At 45.6% G+C, this 21,395-nt stretch overlaps 1 protein-coding gene and 1 long non-coding RNA gene across 2 annotated transcripts; one reads left to right on the forward strand and one right to left on the reverse strand.

Moving 5' to 3' along the window:
* LOC131493213 (uncharacterized) lies at positions 1-3,312 on the reverse strand. Its single transcript, XR_009252518.1, has 2 exons — positions 3,205-3,312; positions 1-1,366 (listed from the first exon to the last, which is right to left on the reverse strand). It is a non-coding gene; the product is annotated as an uncharacterized LOC131493213 (long non-coding RNA).
* Positions 3,313-5,875: 2,563 nt separating this feature from the next.
* On the forward strand, positions 5,876-20,132 carry LOC131490683 (uncharacterized). Its single transcript, XM_058693224.1, has 6 exons — positions 5,876-5,958; positions 11,425-11,708; positions 13,496-13,589; positions 15,300-15,961; positions 17,595-17,704; positions 18,292-20,132. The coding sequence occupies exons 1-6, from the start codon at positions 5,876-5,878 to the stop codon at positions 20,077-20,079; spliced, it is 3,021 nt and encodes a 1,006-aa protein (XP_058549207.1). The 3' UTR covers positions 20,080-20,132.
* The last annotated feature ends 1,263 nt before the right edge of the window (positions 20,133-21,395 follow it).

A 21,395-nucleotide genomic window follows, 5' to 3' on the forward strand; every position in this document is an offset into this window, starting at 1 on the left:
TGGGTTTCAATTATACTTTATTTAACCAAACTTCTGTATGTTCACAACACAGCATAAAGAGAGCACTTTCAAAGATGATCAGCAAGCTTTCTCCATCAGTTCCCAACTGGAGCTGAGACTATTCTGTTATCTCAATTCTCTTAAAAACAGTGAGCAAGTAGGAGAGAGAGAGAGACAGAGAGAGATGGAGAGAGATTGTCCTTAGGAGGTATGCATGAAGCAACAATTACATTTTTTACTTAATAGGATCTTCTGTCCAAATCACTTGAGTAGCATGGCTATTTTTCATCACCAATGTTTTTTCCAGCTTTATTGAGATATAATTGACATGTAACGTTGTATAAATTTAACGTCCATAATTGCCATCTCTTTTTTTGTGCCAAGAACATTTAAGATCTACTCTTGTCAACTTTCAAGTGTAGAGTACAGTAAGTACTGTTATCTATAATCACTATATGGTACATCAGATCCCCAGAATTTATCATCTTCTAACCAGAAGTTTGTACTCTTTGACTCACATCTCCTCATTTGCCCTACTCCCTCCTAATCTTTTTTTAAGTTAGATTCCTCTGGGAATTCTAGTCCATCCTAATTTACTGACTTCACATGAATACTGCAGAAGTTTAGATTTTCTTGAAGATAAACATACATTAAATATCAATTCATTAAAGTTTAATTGGTTGGTTTTTTTCTAGTCTAGTAAAAGCGGTAAGTCTGTCTTTCTATCCAGGGAGGACAAGGATTTAGGTAAAAAAAAGAAGAAAAATGGAATAAAAGCCACCAATAAAATTGGGACTTGAAGGTAAATTTACAGTTGCAAAGCACATGCTTTAGGATATTTTTCAACAACCTGAGTAAAATTGATATTCACATGAGGCCAAAAAGAGCGCAAACCCAAAGCATAAAGTTGATGGCTTCTGAGCAGCAAATCATCAGCAAATCCCAGGTGGGGAAGACAAGAGAGAAAAGGGGACAAAAACACCAAGCTGCAGTAGGTCTTTTGTCTTTTAATGCTTGCAACGCTGTTCCTCAGTGTTCCTCTTGGTTAAGGTCAGCAGCAGCCCCCAGAGCAGCAGTCAGATCCTTCAGCCTGTTGGCTGCTGCCACTGCTACAGCATTCAGAGCTCTGGTGTCTGTGGCGGTGGGACCTGCGTTGCCTGTGGTGGCTCAGACAGCAGCCACCACCCCCAGAGCTACAGCAGCCTCCGCCCCCAGAGCTGGAGCCACAGCCGGAAGAGACTGGGGGGCACTTGGGTGGACATTTAGGGGGACATTTAGGGGTGGGACACTTTTGCAGGCATTTGGGAGGGGGTTGGCACTGCTGCTGGTTCTGCTGACAGGACATCTTGGTGGGATTTCAGCCAACCTGAATGAAAAAACAGAAACATACCCAGAATTAACCTTCAGAGCCATTAAATTTCTCCCTCTTTTGAAATCCTCCCGCAGGGTTGGGGAAGGATATCTAAAGTATGTGCACATATTCGTTATCCATTCATCAGTCAATGGACACTTGGGCTGCGGTATATATATATATATATATATATATATATATATATATATATAGACTGTCACTCAACCATAAAAAGCATGAAATCTTGACATTTCCAACAACATGGATGGAGCCAGAGAGTATAATCCTAAGTGAAATAAGTCAGTGATAAAAAGACAAATGGGCACCTGGGTGGCTAAGTCGGTTGAGCGTCTGACTTCTGCTCAGGTCATGATCTCGCAGTTCGTGAGTTCGAGCCCTGCGTCAGGCTCTGTACCGACAGCTGGGAACCTGGAGCCTGTTTTGGATTCTGTGTCTCCCTCTCTCTCTGACCCTCCCCCATTCATGCTCTGTCTCTCTCTGTCTCAAAAAATAAATAAACATTTTAAAAATTAAAAAAAAAGACAAATACCCTATGATTTCATTCATATGTGGAATTTAAGAAATAGAATGAGGGGAAAAAAGGGGGGCGGGAATAAAGAGAGAGGCAAACCAAGAAAAAGACTCTTAGCTATAGAAAACAAACTGATGTTACCAGACGGGAGAGGGGTGGGGGGGATGGGTGAAATAGGTGATGGGGATTAAGAGTGCACCTGTTGTGATGAGCATCGGGTGATGTATGGAAGTATTGAATCACTATATTGTACACCTGAAATTAATATAACACTATGCTAACTGGAATTTAAATTAAAACTTTAAAAAAGATCTAAGTGTATGTAAACTTAGGTGTTGAAGCATATGGTAATAGCTCTGTTGTTAACTCATTGAACCTATACTAGGTTTAGTGTGTATTTCAAGTAACATCTTCATTCTTTAAGATATAAGTGTTTGTAAACTTATGTGTAGCAGCCTGTGTGAACAGACTTACTAACCTCATTGAAACTACTACTTTACTTTTTTAGAGTGGTCTACAGTTCTTGATTCTTTTTTTTTTAATTTTTTAAATGTTTATTTATTTTTTAGAGAGGGAGAAAAAGAGAGAGAGAGAGAGAGAGAGAGAGAGAGAGTGTGTGTGTGTGTGTAAGCAGGGGAGGGGCAGAGAGAAGGAGACACAGAATTTGAAGCAGCATCCAGGCTCCGAGCTGTCAGCACAGAGCCCGACGCAGGGTTCAAACTAACGAGGTGTGAGATCATGACCTGAGCCAAAGTTGGACACAACCAACTGAGTCACCCAGGCGACCCCACAGTTCTTGATTTTTAAGTGATTAAGAACAGCAGCTAATTCATACATCAAGCAATATCCAAATGATAGAATGAAATACTAGAATGGATATCTCATGTCCTTTCAAAGACATATTGAGTCCATATATATTGAGATATATATATATGCCATAGATGTGTATGTATGTGTCTGTGTCTGTGTGTACACACACACACACACACACACACACACACACAGTATAAATTGGGAATCTGCACAGTCAGGGAAAAGCTTCCTTCAGAGCAATGGGCTCAGTGTTAGCAGGCCACTCACTGTGACTGTATAGTTCTTGGTCATATATCACCTCTGTCTCTGACCACATATATCACCTCCCCCTCTGACCACTAGCCCTCCTAAGTGGTTCCTGCTTGGTCCAGAGCATCAGTCCTGATTTTCTGTCCATGCCCACTGTTCTGTTCCACTCCACACTCCAGTCTGCCCCTCTCCCAGAATGGCATTCCACCTCCATCTCCACACTGCCCAGTGCCCCCCTGGGTCTCATAGAAACACTCACCCTGGTCTCAGACAACCACAATCATGTCCCTGAGGAAGCTGAGCAGATGAGGTGCCAGCAGCAGGGACACCTTTTATATGGGCTCCAGGGCTGGGCTTCAGGTGAGCCATGCTTCTGGGAGGAGCAGGACATGGCTCTTGCACAAGCAAAGCATGTGCAGGTTCTTCCTGACATTCCCTAGCCCATTGGTTCTTTCCACACTGAGCTAGAAGTGGGAACTCCCAGCCTCAGGCAGCCTCAGTCAGGGCTTTGGGGGAACAAATTTATATGTGGCATTCAGTAAATCATATTCTTCCCCTTGGCTCTGGTTCAGGTTTGTGGAGACCAAATTGCTGCTAGAGGATGCTAACACCGTGGTCTTTAAAATTCCTTTTCTAAGGAGGTTATGAATGCCTGTCTTTCCAACCTCTGTCTTAAACTCACCCTTGTCTATCTTTAAGAAATATCCCTTTGGCCTAGATCCACCTCCACATTGGGATCCAGTAGCTTCTATGCAAGGTTTACCAGGTGCCATGAGGCTTTTCTTCCCAACAGGTTCAGTAATGTTTGGTCTAGTGTCCCAGTACAGTAGTGGGCTGGACAGCCAATGTGTGCATCCCTTCCCAACTCTGCATTCAGTGCTCTCAGTTTGGTAGCTTGAAATCTGCCATGGTGGAAATATTTGCATCTTTGAGATTGGCACCAATTCACATTCCTTTTTTCCCCCAGAAATCCCACTACTTAAACGTTTACCAAGATACCACTTCCCAGGGCTCAATCCACTCCCCTGGAGTAAACATTGCTCTTTTCATTGGGTCAAGTCCATGAATCTGTGTGTGGGAATAAAGCCTTCAATCAAGGCACCAAAAATCTTTTACAGAGCTGCTTCTCTAAGAATCCTTCAGATTGGATCTTGGAGGTTAGCATATTTTTTTTTTTTAATTTTTTTTTTTTCAACATTTTTTTTTATTTTTTTTTTATTTTTTATTTATTTTTGGGACAGAGAGAGACAGAGCATGAACGGGGGAGGGGCAGAGAGAGAGGGAGACACAGAATCGGAAACAGGCTCCAGGCTCCGAGCCATCAGCCCGGAGCCTGACGCGGGGCTCGAACTCACGGACCGCGAGATCGTGACCTGGCTGAAGTCGGACGCTTAACCGACTGCGCCACCCAGGCGCCCCGAGGTTAGCATATTTGTACTTGTACTTGGGTCAGCCTAGAGAGGTGGAGATATAAAATGGTCTTATGTATGGGCATGTCTTGATTCTTGTTGAGAGTTGTGTCATGACTCTGCTCTGTCCCATGGAGTCCCCCATGGAGACAACAATGAGAAGTCTGGTAGCCCTGTCTATGTTTCCACTAAGTTATAACCCTTCTCAGAAAGTCTCCCTCCCTTCTCTCCTTTCCTCCGATCTCTCTCTCTCTCTTTCCCTCCCTCTTTCTCCTCCAATATGTCTCTCTCTTTCTCTTGTTCACATACATGGACACACACACACACACACACACACACTCACTCACACACACAGAGACATGGGCACACATGCACCATGGTAACCATTAAGGAAACACATGAGTTTTCTTAACATACAAGAAAATTAGGATACGGAAAGAGTTCTTCCCATAATTAGAAAAACAAACTAAAAAACGACACAAAAATATAACCCTTTCTTCTATCTCAGACCACAGACACCTAAGATGAGAAAATTTAGTGTTGAATGTTCCCAATTATGGAAAGTTCCTCTTGATAGCCAACTCTTTCCATGTATTTTCATAAGATACATTTGTTTATGTACAAAATAAACAAAATACCTCTCACAAAGTACCTTCTCACAAAGTACCTCTAGAAACATCTATCATGGAAAATAGGTGCCTGATGATGACAAAGTTGATACTAGTGTTTTGATGATGCATGTGATACCAAGGACAAAGATGATTCAGTTCCAAGCTTGCATTCCTTCCCTGCAAGGACCAGGAACTAACTGCCTTTGTGTAACTTGGGCAACAAACTCAGAATGCATGTGCTAGGTAGGGTGGGAAAGAGTTTCCTGGCAAGCATCACTCTAGGAATGGCCTTCTGTCATTCAATGTTACATTACTCTCTGGCATACAGTACATACAGTACATGTCTATACGTTATGCTATGCTCACCACTAGTGTAGTCACTGTCTGTCACTATACAACATTATTACACTATTATTGACTATATTCCCTATGCTGTACTTTTCACCCATATGACTTATTTATTTCATGACTAAAAGTGTGTACCTTTAACCTTTGGTATTCACTAATGTCTGCACAAGTAAGCATCATAAGCAAAGTGACTAATAAGCAGAAAAAAATAATAGGAAGGCTGAAGAGTGTGACCACTTGCAAGAGTGTGACCACCATGTTTGTTTCAGAGGTTCAAGATCTTGGGAAAGATGCAGAATCAAGAGGCAGAATCTCAGGGGTGCCTGGGTGGCTCAGTCAGTTAGGCACTGGACTTCAGCTGAGGTCATGATCTCATGGTTCGTGGGTTCGAGCCACGCATCAGGCTCTGTGCTGACAGCTCAGAGCCTGGAGCCTGCTTCAGATTCTGTGTCCCCCTCTCTCTCTGCTCCTCCCCTGTTCAAACTCTGTATCTCTCTCAAAAATAAATAAGCTTAAAAATTTTTTTGAAAAAAAAAAAAAAAAGAGGCAGTCTCCTAACAGGATGGACTTAGGGGCAGCAGTGAAATCTCTAAGACTTATGTTGATGTTTTTGATGGACCAGATGAGGAAGATAAGGTTGAAAAGGTAAAATGTAGGCACAGGTCCTAACTAACTTGTAACCCAATAATTTTTATTTAATTTTGTTCCCTTTATCCGTAGCAGGGAGCCATAGTTCCAAGTGTGGGAGCAGAGTCCAATTTCTGGCCTTACTACCACCTTCACTTGTGACTTTGCAACAGTGACGTCACCTCTCCACACCTCAGTTTCTTCAGCTGTCCTCCTTCCAAACTCAAAGAATCAGTCTTCCAAAGACCTCAAATGTTATTCAGAAAAGTATGTACATAACTGTCTCAATAAATTCTAAAAAATACTTAATAAAATTCAATATTAGATCTCAATAAAAAAGATCTTAGAAAATTTTGAGAAATAGGATTATCTGTGAGATGATGAACACAATTTGTTTCTCATAAGCAAAACTCATAATGTGCCAATTACCATTATAAATTAGTTTTTTGCTGAAATTTTAACAAATTAAATAGTATAGAAACATGTATATGATATATATGTAAAAGAAAGAATGACACAAAACTATCATCAAAGTAAAACAAAATAATTGATCTGAATATTGTTAGAATTAGTAAGAAAATTCTGTAAATTGGCCACATGCTATAAATAGGCAAACCCTGGGTTCAGTCTATGAGCTCAAGTGGCCCTTTATGTAAAGCCACTAACCATGAAATATTTAAATCACCTGAATAAAAATTATTCAGGACTCATATTAATGAACCTAGAAAGTTACCTACAAAAGAGTTGAATTATGAAGAATCATGCCATTCTCTTCTAAGGGAAGAGCAATTTATATAATTAATAAAATAACCAATCAAATTTGTAGCATTTGTTAGAGACACAAATGACTACATTATGTAACTTAATGAATTTCAAAATCACATGTGAGCAATAAGAAAATATAAGAGCTTAGAGATAAATTGGTAATAGTTATTTAAAAATTCACAAAATAGAGGGGCACCTGAGTGACTCACTCAGTTGAGTGACTGACTTCAGCTCCAGTCATAATCTCATTCGTGGGTGAGCCCTGCTTTGGGCTCCCGCTGTCATCTCAGAGCCTGCTTCAGATCTTCTCTCTCTGCCCCTCCCCCACATGCACGTGCTCACTGGGTCTTTCTCTCTTTCTGTCTGTCTCAAAAATCAACAAACATTGGGGTGCCTGGGTGGCTCAGTCAGGTAAGCATCTGGCTTTGGCTCAGGTCATGATATCGTGGTTTGTGAGTTCGAGCCCTGCATCCAGCTCTGTGCTGACAGCTCAGAGCCTAGCACCTGCTTTGGATTCTGTGTCTCCCTCTCTCTCTGCTCCTCCCCTATTCATGCTCTGTGTCTCTTTTTCTCTCAAAAATAAATTTAATAAATGAATAAACATGTTTTTTTCACAAAATAGAGAATTCAAAGAAACAATAAATATTTGGAAAAACGTTGACTCTCCCAAATAAAGAAATACAAATGAAAACAATAAAATATAATTTTATACCCATCATTGATTATTTTAAAGAGATACTCTCCAATTCTGTGTTAGAGCCATTAAAACCACCCTCTTACATAGTTCTGTTACAAAATCTTTATAATGAATTCTAAATTGGGACATTGAATCTTAGAAAATATTCTAAAATTCAAACAAAACTTCAGAATTTTAAGATGTTAAACTTTGTGTTATTTACAATCATAAACACACAAACCATCTCTAGAACAAGGGTAGAAAAATAAAATGTTGATTAAATAAAAAGTGGTCATGATATAGGAGGTGATTTCTTGAAGACTCTGCTACTGTGTCTGGGTCTACCCACTCCTGGTCTGAACCCTCTGCCCCAACAGATGCATCCCTGCTTTTTCTGCCATCATCTGAAGTAGCTCTGACTTGAAGATTGAATGGATCTCGCATTTGCTTCACATGGCAATGGAAGAGGTACACAAAATTAAAGATCTCATTATAACAGTTTCTGAGGATCCCAGCTCTGAGAAGGGGCTTCAATAAAATGGAATAAAACACAACTCTGATCATACAATTTGAACTTTATTATTGAATAAGGTTAAAAGATCAAGAGCAAGTCTGGTTCCATACTAAACATTGGGGATTATAAATCCACTGAGAATTCCAGCTGGAAAACCTCTTTAGTCTACATAAAGCATGATGAACCCAGGAGGTAGAGGGTAAAAAGATCAACAAAGAGAAAAAAGCATCTGGCCTGGGAAGGCCCAGGAATATCTGGTTTTTCCTTCTTTGCTCTTCAGTGGTCCCCAAGGTCACGAGTCAGCAGCAACCCACAGAGCCCTGGCAGCAGCTGGAGTCTCCAAGGACTCACATTCATAGTGCCAGCTCTGAAGGAAGAGACGGGGCCTGTAGTGACCCAGACAGCTACTGCCACCCCCAGATATGAAGCCACTGCAGGAAGAGACTGGAGGGTGACATGAGGCTGGGCACTGGGGTGAGGGATGCTTTGGAGGGGTTGGTATTGCTGCTGGCTCTGTTGGCAGGACATCAATAGAGCAGAAGTCCAATACAGCTGAGAAAGAATACAAAATATTTTCATGTGCACGAAGCTAATCTAAGTAGTGTTACTTACACCCCACTTTTACATCTTTTTGCCTAGAAATGAGTTAACCTTAGAAAACATTTAAGAAGTCACCCTGCAATTTCAATAAGTTTTATGTTGATCTATGCACTAAAGACAATGTTTTTTCATTCCACTTCCCAAATGAGTTCTGTGTCTGCAGGGAATTAAGAAGAGAGAGTGGCACCAGCCTTTCCAGACTTGCATGAGGACCCTGTACCTGGGTAGAAAAGGGCACTCTTCAGAGACGCACCTTTAGGAAGTGAGTCCCAGAGCAAAGCTGACATAGACTTAAGTACAGCTACTCTTCCCCATCCAGGAAAAGTGCCAGTTCCAGATGAGGCTCCTGACAAGTGTCATCAAGAAACATGGCATTTCTCGGAGCGCCTGTGTGGTTTAACATATGGTTCCTATGTTAAAAAGTTGATTCTATTTTAGATAAAAATAAAACAAATCCATTTCATATGTTTCCTCAAATATCACCTTCTCATGGCTGTATGATGGCTCCACCCATTCCTCCTCTGAAAACTCACCAGTTATGTCTCCATCCCTGCCCAAAATCTACCCAGGGCTTCCAAAAACATTCACCTTGGGCAGTGTTGTTTGCAGGTATCAGGACAGTGGGCAGGTATCAGGACATCTTTTATAGGAGAGCCAGATGTAGGCTCTGAGGTGAGCTATGGCCCTGGGTGAGGCAGATGGCAACATCACACAACTGCTCTGTGTGCTGGGTTATCCCTGACATTCACCTGCTCCTTGCTCTGTCTCCTCAAGTCCTCCATCCAGCTGCCCTAAGACTATGGTCTCCAGTTGCCCAAAGCTAGAGTCAGGGTTCCTGACTGGGCATTTCTCAAGATAGAATCCCAATGACTGAGCCTTGAGACCATGTTCTGTTTGCTCAGGTCACCATAATCTTATGTCTAGTATCACATGGCATGGTATGTGACTGGCAGTTCTGATCTGGGTCATCTGAAAACATAAAGCAGATGTATAGTTGTTCAAGGACAAAGTATTATATAATAAGAAGACAGAGCCATGGCTGCCAGTGGGTTATTGTAAATTAAGGCTCAAAACTATCATAATATAGTTGGAAATGATATATATGTATTGGCTGATGTGGAGAACAGACTAAAGAAATGTAGGAAAAATTAAATTTCTTTACAACTTGCAGCCCATTTATAAATATTTGGGGCAAACAGAGTGACCATCCTCAAGGAACTTACAACTATCTTATTGTTAAGGCTTTGCTAAAGGCAAAAAGCAAACTTGGCTTGACATTAGCCAGACCTCCAGGATCCTCTAAGTCTTTAACATATGAAAATCTTTTGGGAAAATTCCGTTATCTCTACCTCCACAAGTTATTTTTTGACAGTCATCCTTCAAACATATGCTCCCCGATATATATATATATTTTGTTTTATATATATATATATATATATATATATATATATATATATATATATCTGAAGGGTCTCATGACTAAGGTTTTGCTGTACAGTAGTAAATGACCTTATCTTAACAGCACTAGCCCCTCAAGGCCCTGGAACCCTTGTGTCCAAATTCCTTAGAGACTTATGCTATCCCTAAACCCCACAACTAAAAAGTATATAATCAATTGCTCCTCACAGTTACAGTGCAGTCCTTTCTGAGAACAGATCCTGTCCCCATGCTTTAATAAAACCACCTTTTTGGACCAAGATGTCTAAGAGTTCTTTCTTCACTGCTCCTGAACCCCCACATCACATCACATCACTGGGTAAACAGTAAAACTCAGTTATTGAGTTGAGGGGTCCCTAACCATGAAAATATTGTAGTAGATGTTCTCAGTGTTACAGAAACAGGCTGAAATGCTGGCGGAAAAACCAAGTGGCACTTGGAGATCTTGGTGGATTGGAGATTTATTTAACACCAGTGGGCTCAGAGGAGACTGTTTCTCAAAGGTCTGAGCCCAGAATGCAAGTGCAGAGGGTAATTTATAGCCAACAGCCTCCATATCTGTGGGGTTTTTCGTGTGCACAGCAAACAAAGGAAGAAGAAACTGGAGGAGGGATCTCTAAGCTAGAGACCAGAGTTTGTTTTGGTCCAATCAGCCATCTTTGGTGTACTTTATCCACTTCTCCAACATTCCCCCTTTTGATGCCTTTAAAAAAAAAAAACTTTTAGTAGGCATCACCTTTCAGTTTTACAGGTTGGTACTTTCAGAAGGCTAAGATATGTGCAGTAGTTTAGCAAGCAACAGCGTTTTCAATAAAACATACCATGGCATTCAGTATACAAGGGTCAATGGATACAAGTAAAATTATGGAGAGGAGGGCCCCACCAGGGCAGGAAGCCAGGATGCCCAATCTGTGAGATCCCATCCTTTCCATTGATTGATACTTTCCTGTTGTCTACACTGAATTTTTTCCTTGAGTTCCTTAACCTTAGTTGTAACTATTCCTGACTGGTTTATGAAATAGCAACATTCTTCCCCCAGAAAGATGCAATTCCCTCCTTTTTCTGAAGTGAGGAAGTCGAGGACTCACCTATTTTGGAGTGTCACTGCCACCAGAGAGTTTATTTGGCTTTGTAAGGTTACCAGAGAATCTGCCACCTGTTCCATGTCTTCATTTAGCTCTTGAGATAGTCTATGGTATAGTCCAATGGATGAATCTATGCCCCCTATTCTGGTTCCTATTCCTGTCACAATTCCCGCTCCTATCAGAACAGGTAGCAGGACTGCCCATTTAGCCTGGGACTTGGGGCTAAAGGCTGTCAGGTGCTGATCTTCAGTGTATACTGATATCTCTGGGGTTAGGAAGACAGAATAACATATCTGAGTCCAGTTGGCCTCTAAGCATCGGTAGGCTGAATTAGAACATAGGTAGAACACCCCAGGGGTTGAACATAGGGTTGTATTACTCTTTAAGGTTATATTTCTTCCGTATAGAGAGGTACCGTTCATCACCACTGCTGTGGTGACTGCAGTGGCAGTGACCACAGTGGCAGTGGTGGCACCGACTGTGGTGGTGACTGTGGCAATAGCTACTGTGGCAGTGGCGACCACTGTGGTGGCAACTGTGGCAGAGATGACTGGTGGCAGTGACTGCAGTGGCAACTGTGGCGCCGGCTGCAGCACAGACCGCGGTGGCGACTGTGGTGCCGACTGTGGTCTTGGTGGCGAGACAGATGGAGAAGGAGTTTCAAGCTCAGGGGCAGTGGGGAGGGAGCTTGGTGAGTCATAAGGAGGTATTGGAAAGACAATATCTTCCTGTGCATCTCCTTTAAATATTAGAGGAGCGGTGCGTTGCTTCTTTGGCTTCCTGGGTGAGCATCCGGATAAAGTGGCTGAAACCTTTGCCTGGCTCTGTTTGCTAACGATGAATCGCACCCAAGGCGGGGGGATTTTGTACAATTTCAGGCCAGGTGTCAATGTATGGAAATTGATCAGAGTGGCCTTGGTTCCCTATGACTATTAGCCAAACCCGCTGCACTATTTTAGCATCTAATGTCCCTTCTGGGGGCCATCTTACATTGAATATGGGCCATTCTAGTTCACAAAAGGTCCTTAACTTCTTGAGTGTCATTTTCACCCCATAATCTCCTGAAAATCCCTTTTTAAAATTTTTTAGCATGACCTCTAAAATCACAGGCTTACACTGTTTTGATCCCATTATTAATTTCTTTCTCCTGTTTGGTGTCACAAAGACAGACAAAGGGACAGTATCCCCTCAGAAGAGTATCAGATACTCTTCTGGTTGTGTTCCCAAGGGAAAGTTTAGGTGAGGTTTGGCCATAAGGGACTCAGCTTTGTGACATGCGATCAGAATCTGATCCGATACTGCCCTAGACCTTATACGCTCACCACAACACAGGAGAGCCCATTCAGACTCCATGGACTTTTGGGGACCTTAAGAGTGACTGTCCGTGGAGCCACAAACTTGAAATCGACTGGCAAGCCTGGCTGAGTAGCACATTCACTCACACACACACACACACACACACACACACACACACGAGTCTATTACATTCCCTCCCACAAAATTATCTACCTGCGAGATCTGTTAAGGCCTCCAGGAATTGATCAGGTCCCCCTTCCACCCTTTTGGGTGGGCCTGACTTCTTTGGGGCCTGGCCTTACTGGTTCCAACATCGGGTCCAGGTCCTCACCTACCAGGTCTCTGAGTCTGGGCAGGAACAATGGAGCGGGGCCAGCAAGAGGCAACTGAGAAGGAGACGGCTGAAATTCAGGCAGGGTGTGTCTTCTCTCTTGCCATCTCTCACTCGTCACCGCCTCGCTGTTTTCCCAAACCGGTGGCAACAATGGGCCAGCGCGGTTGGGTTCCCCGGTCAGAGAACCAAGTGTGATATGGAACCAGGCTGGAATGCTGGCGGAAAAACCAAGTGGCAGTCTGAGATCTTGGTGGATTGGAGATTTATTTTACATGGCAGGCTCAGAGGAGACTGTTTCTCCAAAGGTCTGAGCCCGGAATGCAGGTGAGGAGGGTAATTTATAGCCAACAGCCTCTGTATCTGTGGCGGTTTTCATGCACACAGCAAACAAAAGAAGAACCCGGGGAGGGGTCTCTAAGCTAGAGACCAGAGTTTGTTTTAGCCCTGTTGGCCATCTTTGGCGTACTTTATTTACTTCTCCAACACCAGAAAACAAGAAAGGCTAAAGGCAGTTAAATTTAGACCCTGGAGACTTTTGAGGTAGGTCCTCTGCAGGTTTATCTCCCTTCATCCCCTGTCCTTACTCCCCCTCTGCTCATTATTTTCAGCCAGATTCTCTGAATGTTGTTCCTTCCCTCTGAGAGGAGGTTCAGGACCTCCCTCCTGCATCAGTGGCCAGTGTTGGGGGTAGCTCCACACTGTCACAGTTTTCCCTTATCCATAAGGCTAGGTCGGGTGGCTGTCTCCAGGGAGACCCTTATCATGCCCAAATGCCACAGTGAATCAGCCTTTTATAATTGCTTTCTGAGAACCCCAGCCTGGGAGCCTCACCTACTCTTCCCCCTCAGATTTGCTGAGGCAAACTGCAAATCTGCAAACCTCAGCCTCAGCAAAGGCTGAGGAGCACTTGGCCTTTGCTGTTGTTAGGGCCCTTGGTACTGGGTACCAACGTATGAATTTTCATGTTGAAAGTCACTCTTACGACTCTTTCAAGTATACTGGATCACAGCTGGTGAGACTGTAGTTCTGTTTCCAGATACTCTGGGATTCAACTACCTTTTCTATAAGACCATACTCCAAAAGGGAAAAAAATATCAGATAAGAATGATTAGGTGACCAGACCTTGAAACAAGACCACTTGGGTTGGAGTCCCTACCATGCAACAGCTGGGTGACCTTGAGCTACTTACTTAACTAGTTTCCTACCTTCCTCAGTTTCTACCTTGCTTTTCTTTGCATGCAGACTATTCATTTTCATTTGGAGTTGATTTATGTATTTTGAGAAAGACAGAAAGAGAGAGAGTGAGTGTTATGCCCAGAATTCATGATCCCCAAAGACCACCAGGGAGCTGAGTCCAATGCAAAAGCAAAGAGCCTTTATTCGAGCTAGCTCGAGCTCAATCCCCTACCTGCACCTGAGAGACTAAGAGAAAAATTACCAGGTGTACTCACAACTGCAGAGAAAAGACCTCCCACTCCCCCCCCCCCCCCCCGCAATTCCCAAAACCAGCCAGGGCATGCCCGGTTGTGGTCTGACCTAAAGGCGGGAACCAATCAAGTTCTGCTGAGTGGTTTGAAATAAAGGCGGGAACCAATCAAGTTCTGCTGAGTGTTCAAATTTAAATGTCAACCCATAACAGCTCTGTAACCTCGAAAAATCCCTAACTTGTTTGTGCCTATCTATAAAAGAAGCTGTAAGATCCTCGCTTGGGGCCTCTTAGCGTCACCGGCAACGAGTGCGCAGAGGACTGGGTTCGAACGTGCAATAAATGACCCTTGCCGCTTGGCTTTGACTCTGGACTCTGGTGGTTTGTTTTCGGGGGGTCTCTCAAATCGGGGCATATCATCTGGGGGCTCGTCCGGGATCCCCCCAAACCCACCAGACCCCAAGTCAACGGGTCATCCCTGAGACCGGTCGGTAAGTGAGCCGGCTCTGTCCGTTTTTGTTTGTCTGTTCGTTTCTGGCTCTGTCCGTTTCTGTTTGTCTGTTCGTTTCTGGCTCTCCCGCGCGGGATCTGTATTGGTGACTGACACAGCCCTGGTGGACGCGCTATAGGGCAGTCGGTCAGGTCCAGTAGGAGACGTCCACTGGCACCCGTCTGGGGCACCTTTTTGGGCCCATCGGAATTCTTCTGTTTGGGTGGCGGACACCCGAAACGCGCTAGCGATCTAAGTGTTGTGTTCTCTATTCTATAACCTTTAAGTGTTAAACTCCTTCCCTTTCACAGGTGACCTGGCCTGGCCCAGCCAGAAATCCTCATAACTTTACTGTTTCTTCTTTTAAACCTTTCCTCCACCTCCAGGATATAGATGGGCCAATCTCAAAGCACTCCTCTTTCTCTCCTCGTTGCTAACTTCAGGGATGTTAGAACCAGAGGACAGAATTTGAGTTTAGACATCCGGCGGGGAAAATTAATAACCTTCTGCCGCTCTGAATGGCCAACCTTCGGCGTTGGATGGCCAACCGAAGGAACTTTCTGCCTCCCTATAATTGCTAAGGTGAAATCAAAGATTTTTCTACCGGGTCGCGAGGGACACCCGGATCAGATTCCCTACATTCTTCTATGGCGGAATTTAGTGGAAAATCCACCCCCTTGGTTGGCCCCCTTCCTATCCTCGGGAATGTGTAAGGTCCTTGCCATGCGGCCTGCAGGTCCCCCAAAACAAGGACGCCAGCCGCGCCCTTGTATCCCATATTGCCCGATAGTCAGGACCGACTATCCCTAGACCCTCCACCCTATCATCCCCCTCCCCTCGCACCCCAGGCCCTACCTGCAGCAGCCGCCCCACCAGTCACCCCGCTAGTTGCCCCCCTAGGGGAACCGGGAGGATGGGAGGAAGCAGCTGCGCCGGGCCCCATTGAAAACGAAACCAACCGCGAGGGGCCAGCCGGCCGAACACGCGGGCGCACCCAGCGTGAGCCAAACCCTCGCCTCCCTGACTCCACTGTGGCCCTACCCCTGCGGGAAATAGGACCCCCCGATGAAACAGGCAACCCCCGACTCCAGTATTGGCCCTTCTCCACCAGTGACCTTTACAACTGGAAAACACAGAACGCTCGATTCTCTGATAACCCTAAAGACCTAATAGCTCCTTTAGACAGTGTCATGTTCACCCACCAGCCCACCTGGGACAACTGTCAGCAGCTCCTCCGCATCCTGTTCACTACAGAGGAGGGAGAGAGGATTCAATTAGAAGCAAGAAAGCTGGTTCCCGGAGACGACGGTCAGCCGACATCTAGCCCTGACCTCATTAATGCGGCTTTCCCCCTAACCAGACCTCCACAGGACGAATGGGACTACAACACGGCAGAAGGTAGGGGAAGGCTACTCATTTATCGCCAGACTCTGATGGCGGGTCTCCGGGCTGCAGCTCGCAAGCCCACCAATTTGGCTAAGGTATATTCGGTCGTACAGGGAAAGGCAGAGAGTCCAGCTGCTTACTTAGAGAGATTAATGGAAGCCTTTAGGCAGTTTACCCTCATGGATCCAGAAGTCCCTGAGAACCAGGCTGCTGTCGTTATGTCCTCTGTAAATCAAGCAGCTCCTGACATTAGAAAAAAACTCCAAAGCCTAGAGGATTTAGAAGGCAAACAGATCCAGGATCTGCTCCGTATACCACAACGGGTCTACAACAACAGGGACGCCCCAGAAGAGAGACAGATCAAAGCCACAGAGAAAATGACTAAAGTCCTGGCCGCTATAGTCCAGAAAGAAGAGCCACCCCCAGAAGGCATTCAAACAATACGCCCTCCCAGGCTGCACTTAGATAAAGATCAATGCGCCTATTGTAAAGAAAAAGGCCATTGGATATGAGAATGCCCCAAGAAGAAACAACCCCGCCCCAGCCAAGGACAATGGCAGCCTAAAATAGCCCCCATACTGTTTACCCAAGATACGGAATAGGGAGGACGGGGTTGGGATCCCCTCCCCGAACCTAGGGTAACATTGCAAGTGGAGGGGACCCCGGTCCAGTTCCTAGTTGATACCGGGGCACAGCACTCAGTTCTGGTCAAGCCCCATGGAAAAGTATCTGAAAAATCGTCCTGGGTACAAGGGGCCACCAGAATAAAGAAGTACCCCTGGACAACTCAGAGGACTGTGGACTTAGGAACTGGGAAGGTAACCCATTCCTTCCTGATCATTCCCGACAGCCCCTGCCCCCTGTTGGGGAGGGATTTGCTTACCAAAATGGGGGCCCAAATTCATTTCCAACTGGGGGGACCCACAGTGACTGACTTCCACAACCAACCCATATCTGTACTCACTGTGAAACTAGAAGATGAATATAGGCTCCATCAGGAACCCACTCCTCTGGATCAGGGCATCGAGCCCTGGCTTCAACGCTTCCCAGACGCGTGGGCAGAAACGGGTGGTATGGGGCTAGCAAAACATCGCCCAGCCCTATTTATAGAGGTCAAGCCCGGGACGGACCCCGTCCGCGTGCGCCAATACCCCATGCCCGCGGAAGCCAAAAATGGCATCACACCGCATATCCACCGCCTCCTTGACTTCAGGGTCCTAGGCACCTGCCACTCAGCATGGAATACCCCCCTGCTGCCTGTGCACAAACCCAACAGCGGGGAATACAGACCAGTGCAGGACCTGAGAGAAGTCAATAAGCGGGTGATGGACATACATCCAACCGCTCCTAACCCCTATACTCTCCTGAGCACCCTCAGCCCAGAAAAACAATGGTATACTGTTCTGGATCTAAAAGATGCTTTTTTCAGCCTGCCACTAGCGCCTAAAAGTCAAGAGCTATTTGCATTCGAGTGGACAGATCCAGATAGGGGCATAAATGGCCAGCTCACTTGGACCAGACTGCCACAAGGATTCAAGAACTCTCTGACCCTGTTTGACGAGGCTCTACATGGAGATTTAAGTGAGTACAGACAACAACACCCTAAATATAACTCTCCTACAGTATGTTGATGATCTCTTAAGAGCTGCCGAGACACCCGAAGCCTGCATCCAGGGAACCGAAGTTCTCCTGCGAACTCTGGGAACCTTAGGCTACCGCGCCTCAGCAAAGAAGGCTCAGATCTGCAAGTCAGAGGTAACTTACCTGGGTTACTTACTGAAAGGGGGGCAACGCTGGCTAACGGATGCCCGGAAGGAGACTGTCCTTCGTATTCCCAGACCGCAGACACCACGACAGGTGAGGGAATTCCTAGGGTCGGCTGGGTTCTGCAGACTATGGATCCAGGCTTTGCTGAATTAGCAAAACCTTTATACCAGGCAACAAAAGATCAACAGCCCTTTAGTTGGACGGAAGAAGCCGAACAGGCCTTCCAACAAATTAAAACTGCTCTGCTATCAGCACCTGCCCTGGGACTCCCCGATGTCTCCAAACCCTTCCACCTATATGTAGATGAAAACCGAGGCATAGCTAAGGCGGTGCTAACCCAGCATTTAGGCCCTTGGCGCAGGCCAGTAGCCTATCTGTCTAAAAAGCTACATCCAGTGGCCGCCGGATGGCCACCCTGTCTCCGGATGATTGCAGCCACTGCCCTAATGGTAAAGGATGCTGATAAGCTGACCATGGGCCAAGAGCTACAAGTCACCACCCCACATGCCATCGAGGGCATCCTCAGGCAGCCGCCTGACCGATGGCTGAGCAATGCTCGACTCACTCATTACCAGGGACTGCTGTTGAACCCCCTCAGGGTCATCTTCACCCCCCCAACGGCCCTGAACCCAGCATCACTGCTGCCAGACCCAGACATGGGAACCCCACTTCATGACTGTGCCGACATACTGGCTCAAGTTTATGGGGTCCGGGAGGACTTGCAGGATCAGCCATTATCGGACGCAGACGCCATCTGGTTTACCAACGGAAGCAGCTTCGTTCACCAAGGACAAAGGTATGCGGGGGCGGCCGTGACTTCAGAGACCGAGGTGGTGTGGGCAGAAGCCCTACCCCCCCGAACCTCGGCCCAGAAGGCTGAACTAATAGCCTTAACCCAGGCCCTAAAATTAGGGAGAGACCGCAAGCTAACCGTGTACACTGATAGCCGATATGCCTTCGCCACCGCTCATGTACATGGGGCGATATACAGAGAACGGGGGCTCCTCACAGCTGAAGGGAAAGACATCAAAAATAAAGAAGAGATTCTAGCCCTGCTAGCAGCCTTATGGGAACCCAAAAAGCTAGCGATTGTGCATTGCCCAGGACACCAGAAGACAACCGACCCAGTTTCCCGGGGCAACAATTTGGCCGATCAGACTGCAAAAAACATAGCTCGGCCCCCAGCACAATTATTGACCCTACAGCTGCCAGACTCCGGACCCCGGGAATTGCCCCCCAGCCCTGAGTATTCAGAAAGCGACATTCAATGGATGAGTAAACTTCCTATGACCCGAATCAAAGATGGCTGGTGGAGAGACTCCAAAAGCAGCATTATACTCCCAGATAAACTAGGATGGCAAGTTCTAGAGCGGATCCATCGCAGCACCCACTTAGGTTCCTGGCGAACGTTGGACTTACTCAACAATGCGAGTAGCAATCCTCAGACAACAGGGGTAAGACAAAGAGGGAGCAGACCGGGGACCTATTGGGAAGTAGATTTCACTGAGGTAAAACCAGGAAAATATGGATATAAGTATTTGCTAGTTTTTGTAGATACCTTTTCAGGATGGACTGAAGCCTTTCCAACCAAGAATGAAACGGTGCAGATTGTAGCCAAAAAGATCCTAGAAGAAATCCTGCCCAGGTATGGTTTTCCAGTAATGATAGGGTCAGACAATGGACCGGCATTCGTCTCTAAGGTAAGTCAGGGACTGGCTTCCATACTTGGGGCTGATTGGAAATTACATTGTGCATACCGACCCCAAAGCTCAGGACAGGTAGAGAGAATGAACAGAACATTAAAGGAGACCCTAACCAAATTGACCATGGAGACTGGCGCTAACTGGGTGGTCCTTCTCCCCTACGCTCTGTTCAGGGTGCGTAATTCCCCATACAAACTGGGACTCACACCCTATGAAATAATACATGGTAGACCACCCCCCATCATCCCTAACCTAAAAGATAACCTTGTCAAAGCTGAGAACGATAATAGTCTTGAATTCTTGTTCTCCCTACAAGCCTTGCAGAGGGTCCCTGAAGATGCATGGCCCAAATTAAAGGAACTCTATGAGACTGGACCCCCGCCGATTCCACATCAATTCCAGCCAGGGGATTGGGTCCTCATCAAACGTCATCGGCAGGGAACTCTGGAGCCCAGGTGGAAAGGACCCTTCCAGGTCATCCTGACAACGCCTACTGCCATCAAAGTAGATGGAATCGCCACCTGGATCCATTTCGCCCATGCCAAACCAGTGGACCCGTTCTCAGACCTCATCGGACCTTCAAAGACAACCTGGACTGTTGATCGGACTAAGGACAATCCTTTAAAATTGACCCTACGCCGCCAACGGACTGAGCCGTAACTATGGTACTTGCCCTCCTCTTGATCGTTCTGCAAATTCTGTCTGTAAATCCAAACCCCACACCCCCTATAATGTGACATGGGAAATTACTAATTTAGAGACTCATGAAGTCTATAACAAAACCCTAGGAACCGCCCCATTAAATACCTGGTGGCCAGATTTATATTTTAATTTAGAAAAAATTAGTCCATTAGAAAAAATGGAAGGAGGTAAATGGAGGCAACTGCAAAGGAGGGTATCAATAAGTAGAAATGGATTTTATGCATGTCCGGGATTTAGGACGGGGGCGATGAGGCGCACATGTGGAGGGTTTGAAACCCTCTATTGCGCAGCCTGGAGTTGTGTCACCTCCAATGATGGGGAATGGAAGTGGGAAGTAAAACCCCAATTTATTGAAATGTCCTATGTCCGACCATGTACCCGCACCAGGTATGATGAAAACTGTAACCTTATTCGTGTAAGATTTACAGAGGAGGGGAAAAAGGACAGGCGGTGGGTCTCAGGACTCACTTGGGGACTCTACTTATATCAATATCCCCTCTTTGGGACTGCCATTCAAATAAAATGAGAAGTCTCCCCTCTTGTACAACCGGTGGGGCCAAATCAGGTATTAAAAAAGAGACGAGCCTATCCCCAGGCAGATCCCCACTACTCCCTCCAGCAGGACCCCCGCCCTTACCCCAGGAGTAAAAGCACAAGCTGTCCAAGAAAATCAGAACCCAGAAGGCATAGACTCCCTATGGAAATTGCTAACAGCAGCGTATGAGGCCTTAAACCAATCGGACCCTGAGGCAACAAGGGCCTGCTGACTATGTTAGGATATAAAACCCCCCTTCTACGAAGCCATAGGTTTAGCTGCCCCTTTTTCACAGTCAGGAGAAGAGTCGCCAGCAGCTTGCAAGTGGAATCGAAAGGGCCCCGGCCTCACACTGCGAGCGGTCACTGGCAATGGGACTTGTATAAGAAAGGTCCCCTCTAGCCATATCCAGCTCTGTGCCCCGACTAATTACTCTATAGATGAATCTAAATGGATAATTCCATCTCCTGACAGTTGGTGGATTTGTTCTAAGACAGGGCTCACCCCATGTGTTAGCAGAGATGTTTTTAATTTGTCACCCGAATATTGTATCATGGTATTAATATTTCCAAAGGTTATTTACCACCGAGAAAATGTTGTATATGATCTGTGGACAGAAGGGACGGAAGCAAGAGAGTCAATAAGAACAAAACGGGAACCCTTTACGACCATAACCTTGGCCACCTTATTTGGCCTCAGTGCCATAGGGGCAGGAACAGGGATCTCATCACTAGCCATC

Source organism: Neofelis nebulosa, chromosome 2, assembly GCF_028018385.1.
Source record: "Neofelis nebulosa isolate mNeoNeb1 chromosome 2, mNeoNeb1.pri, whole genome shotgun sequence".
NCBI lineage: Eukaryota > Metazoa > Chordata > Mammalia > Carnivora > Felidae > Neofelis > Neofelis nebulosa.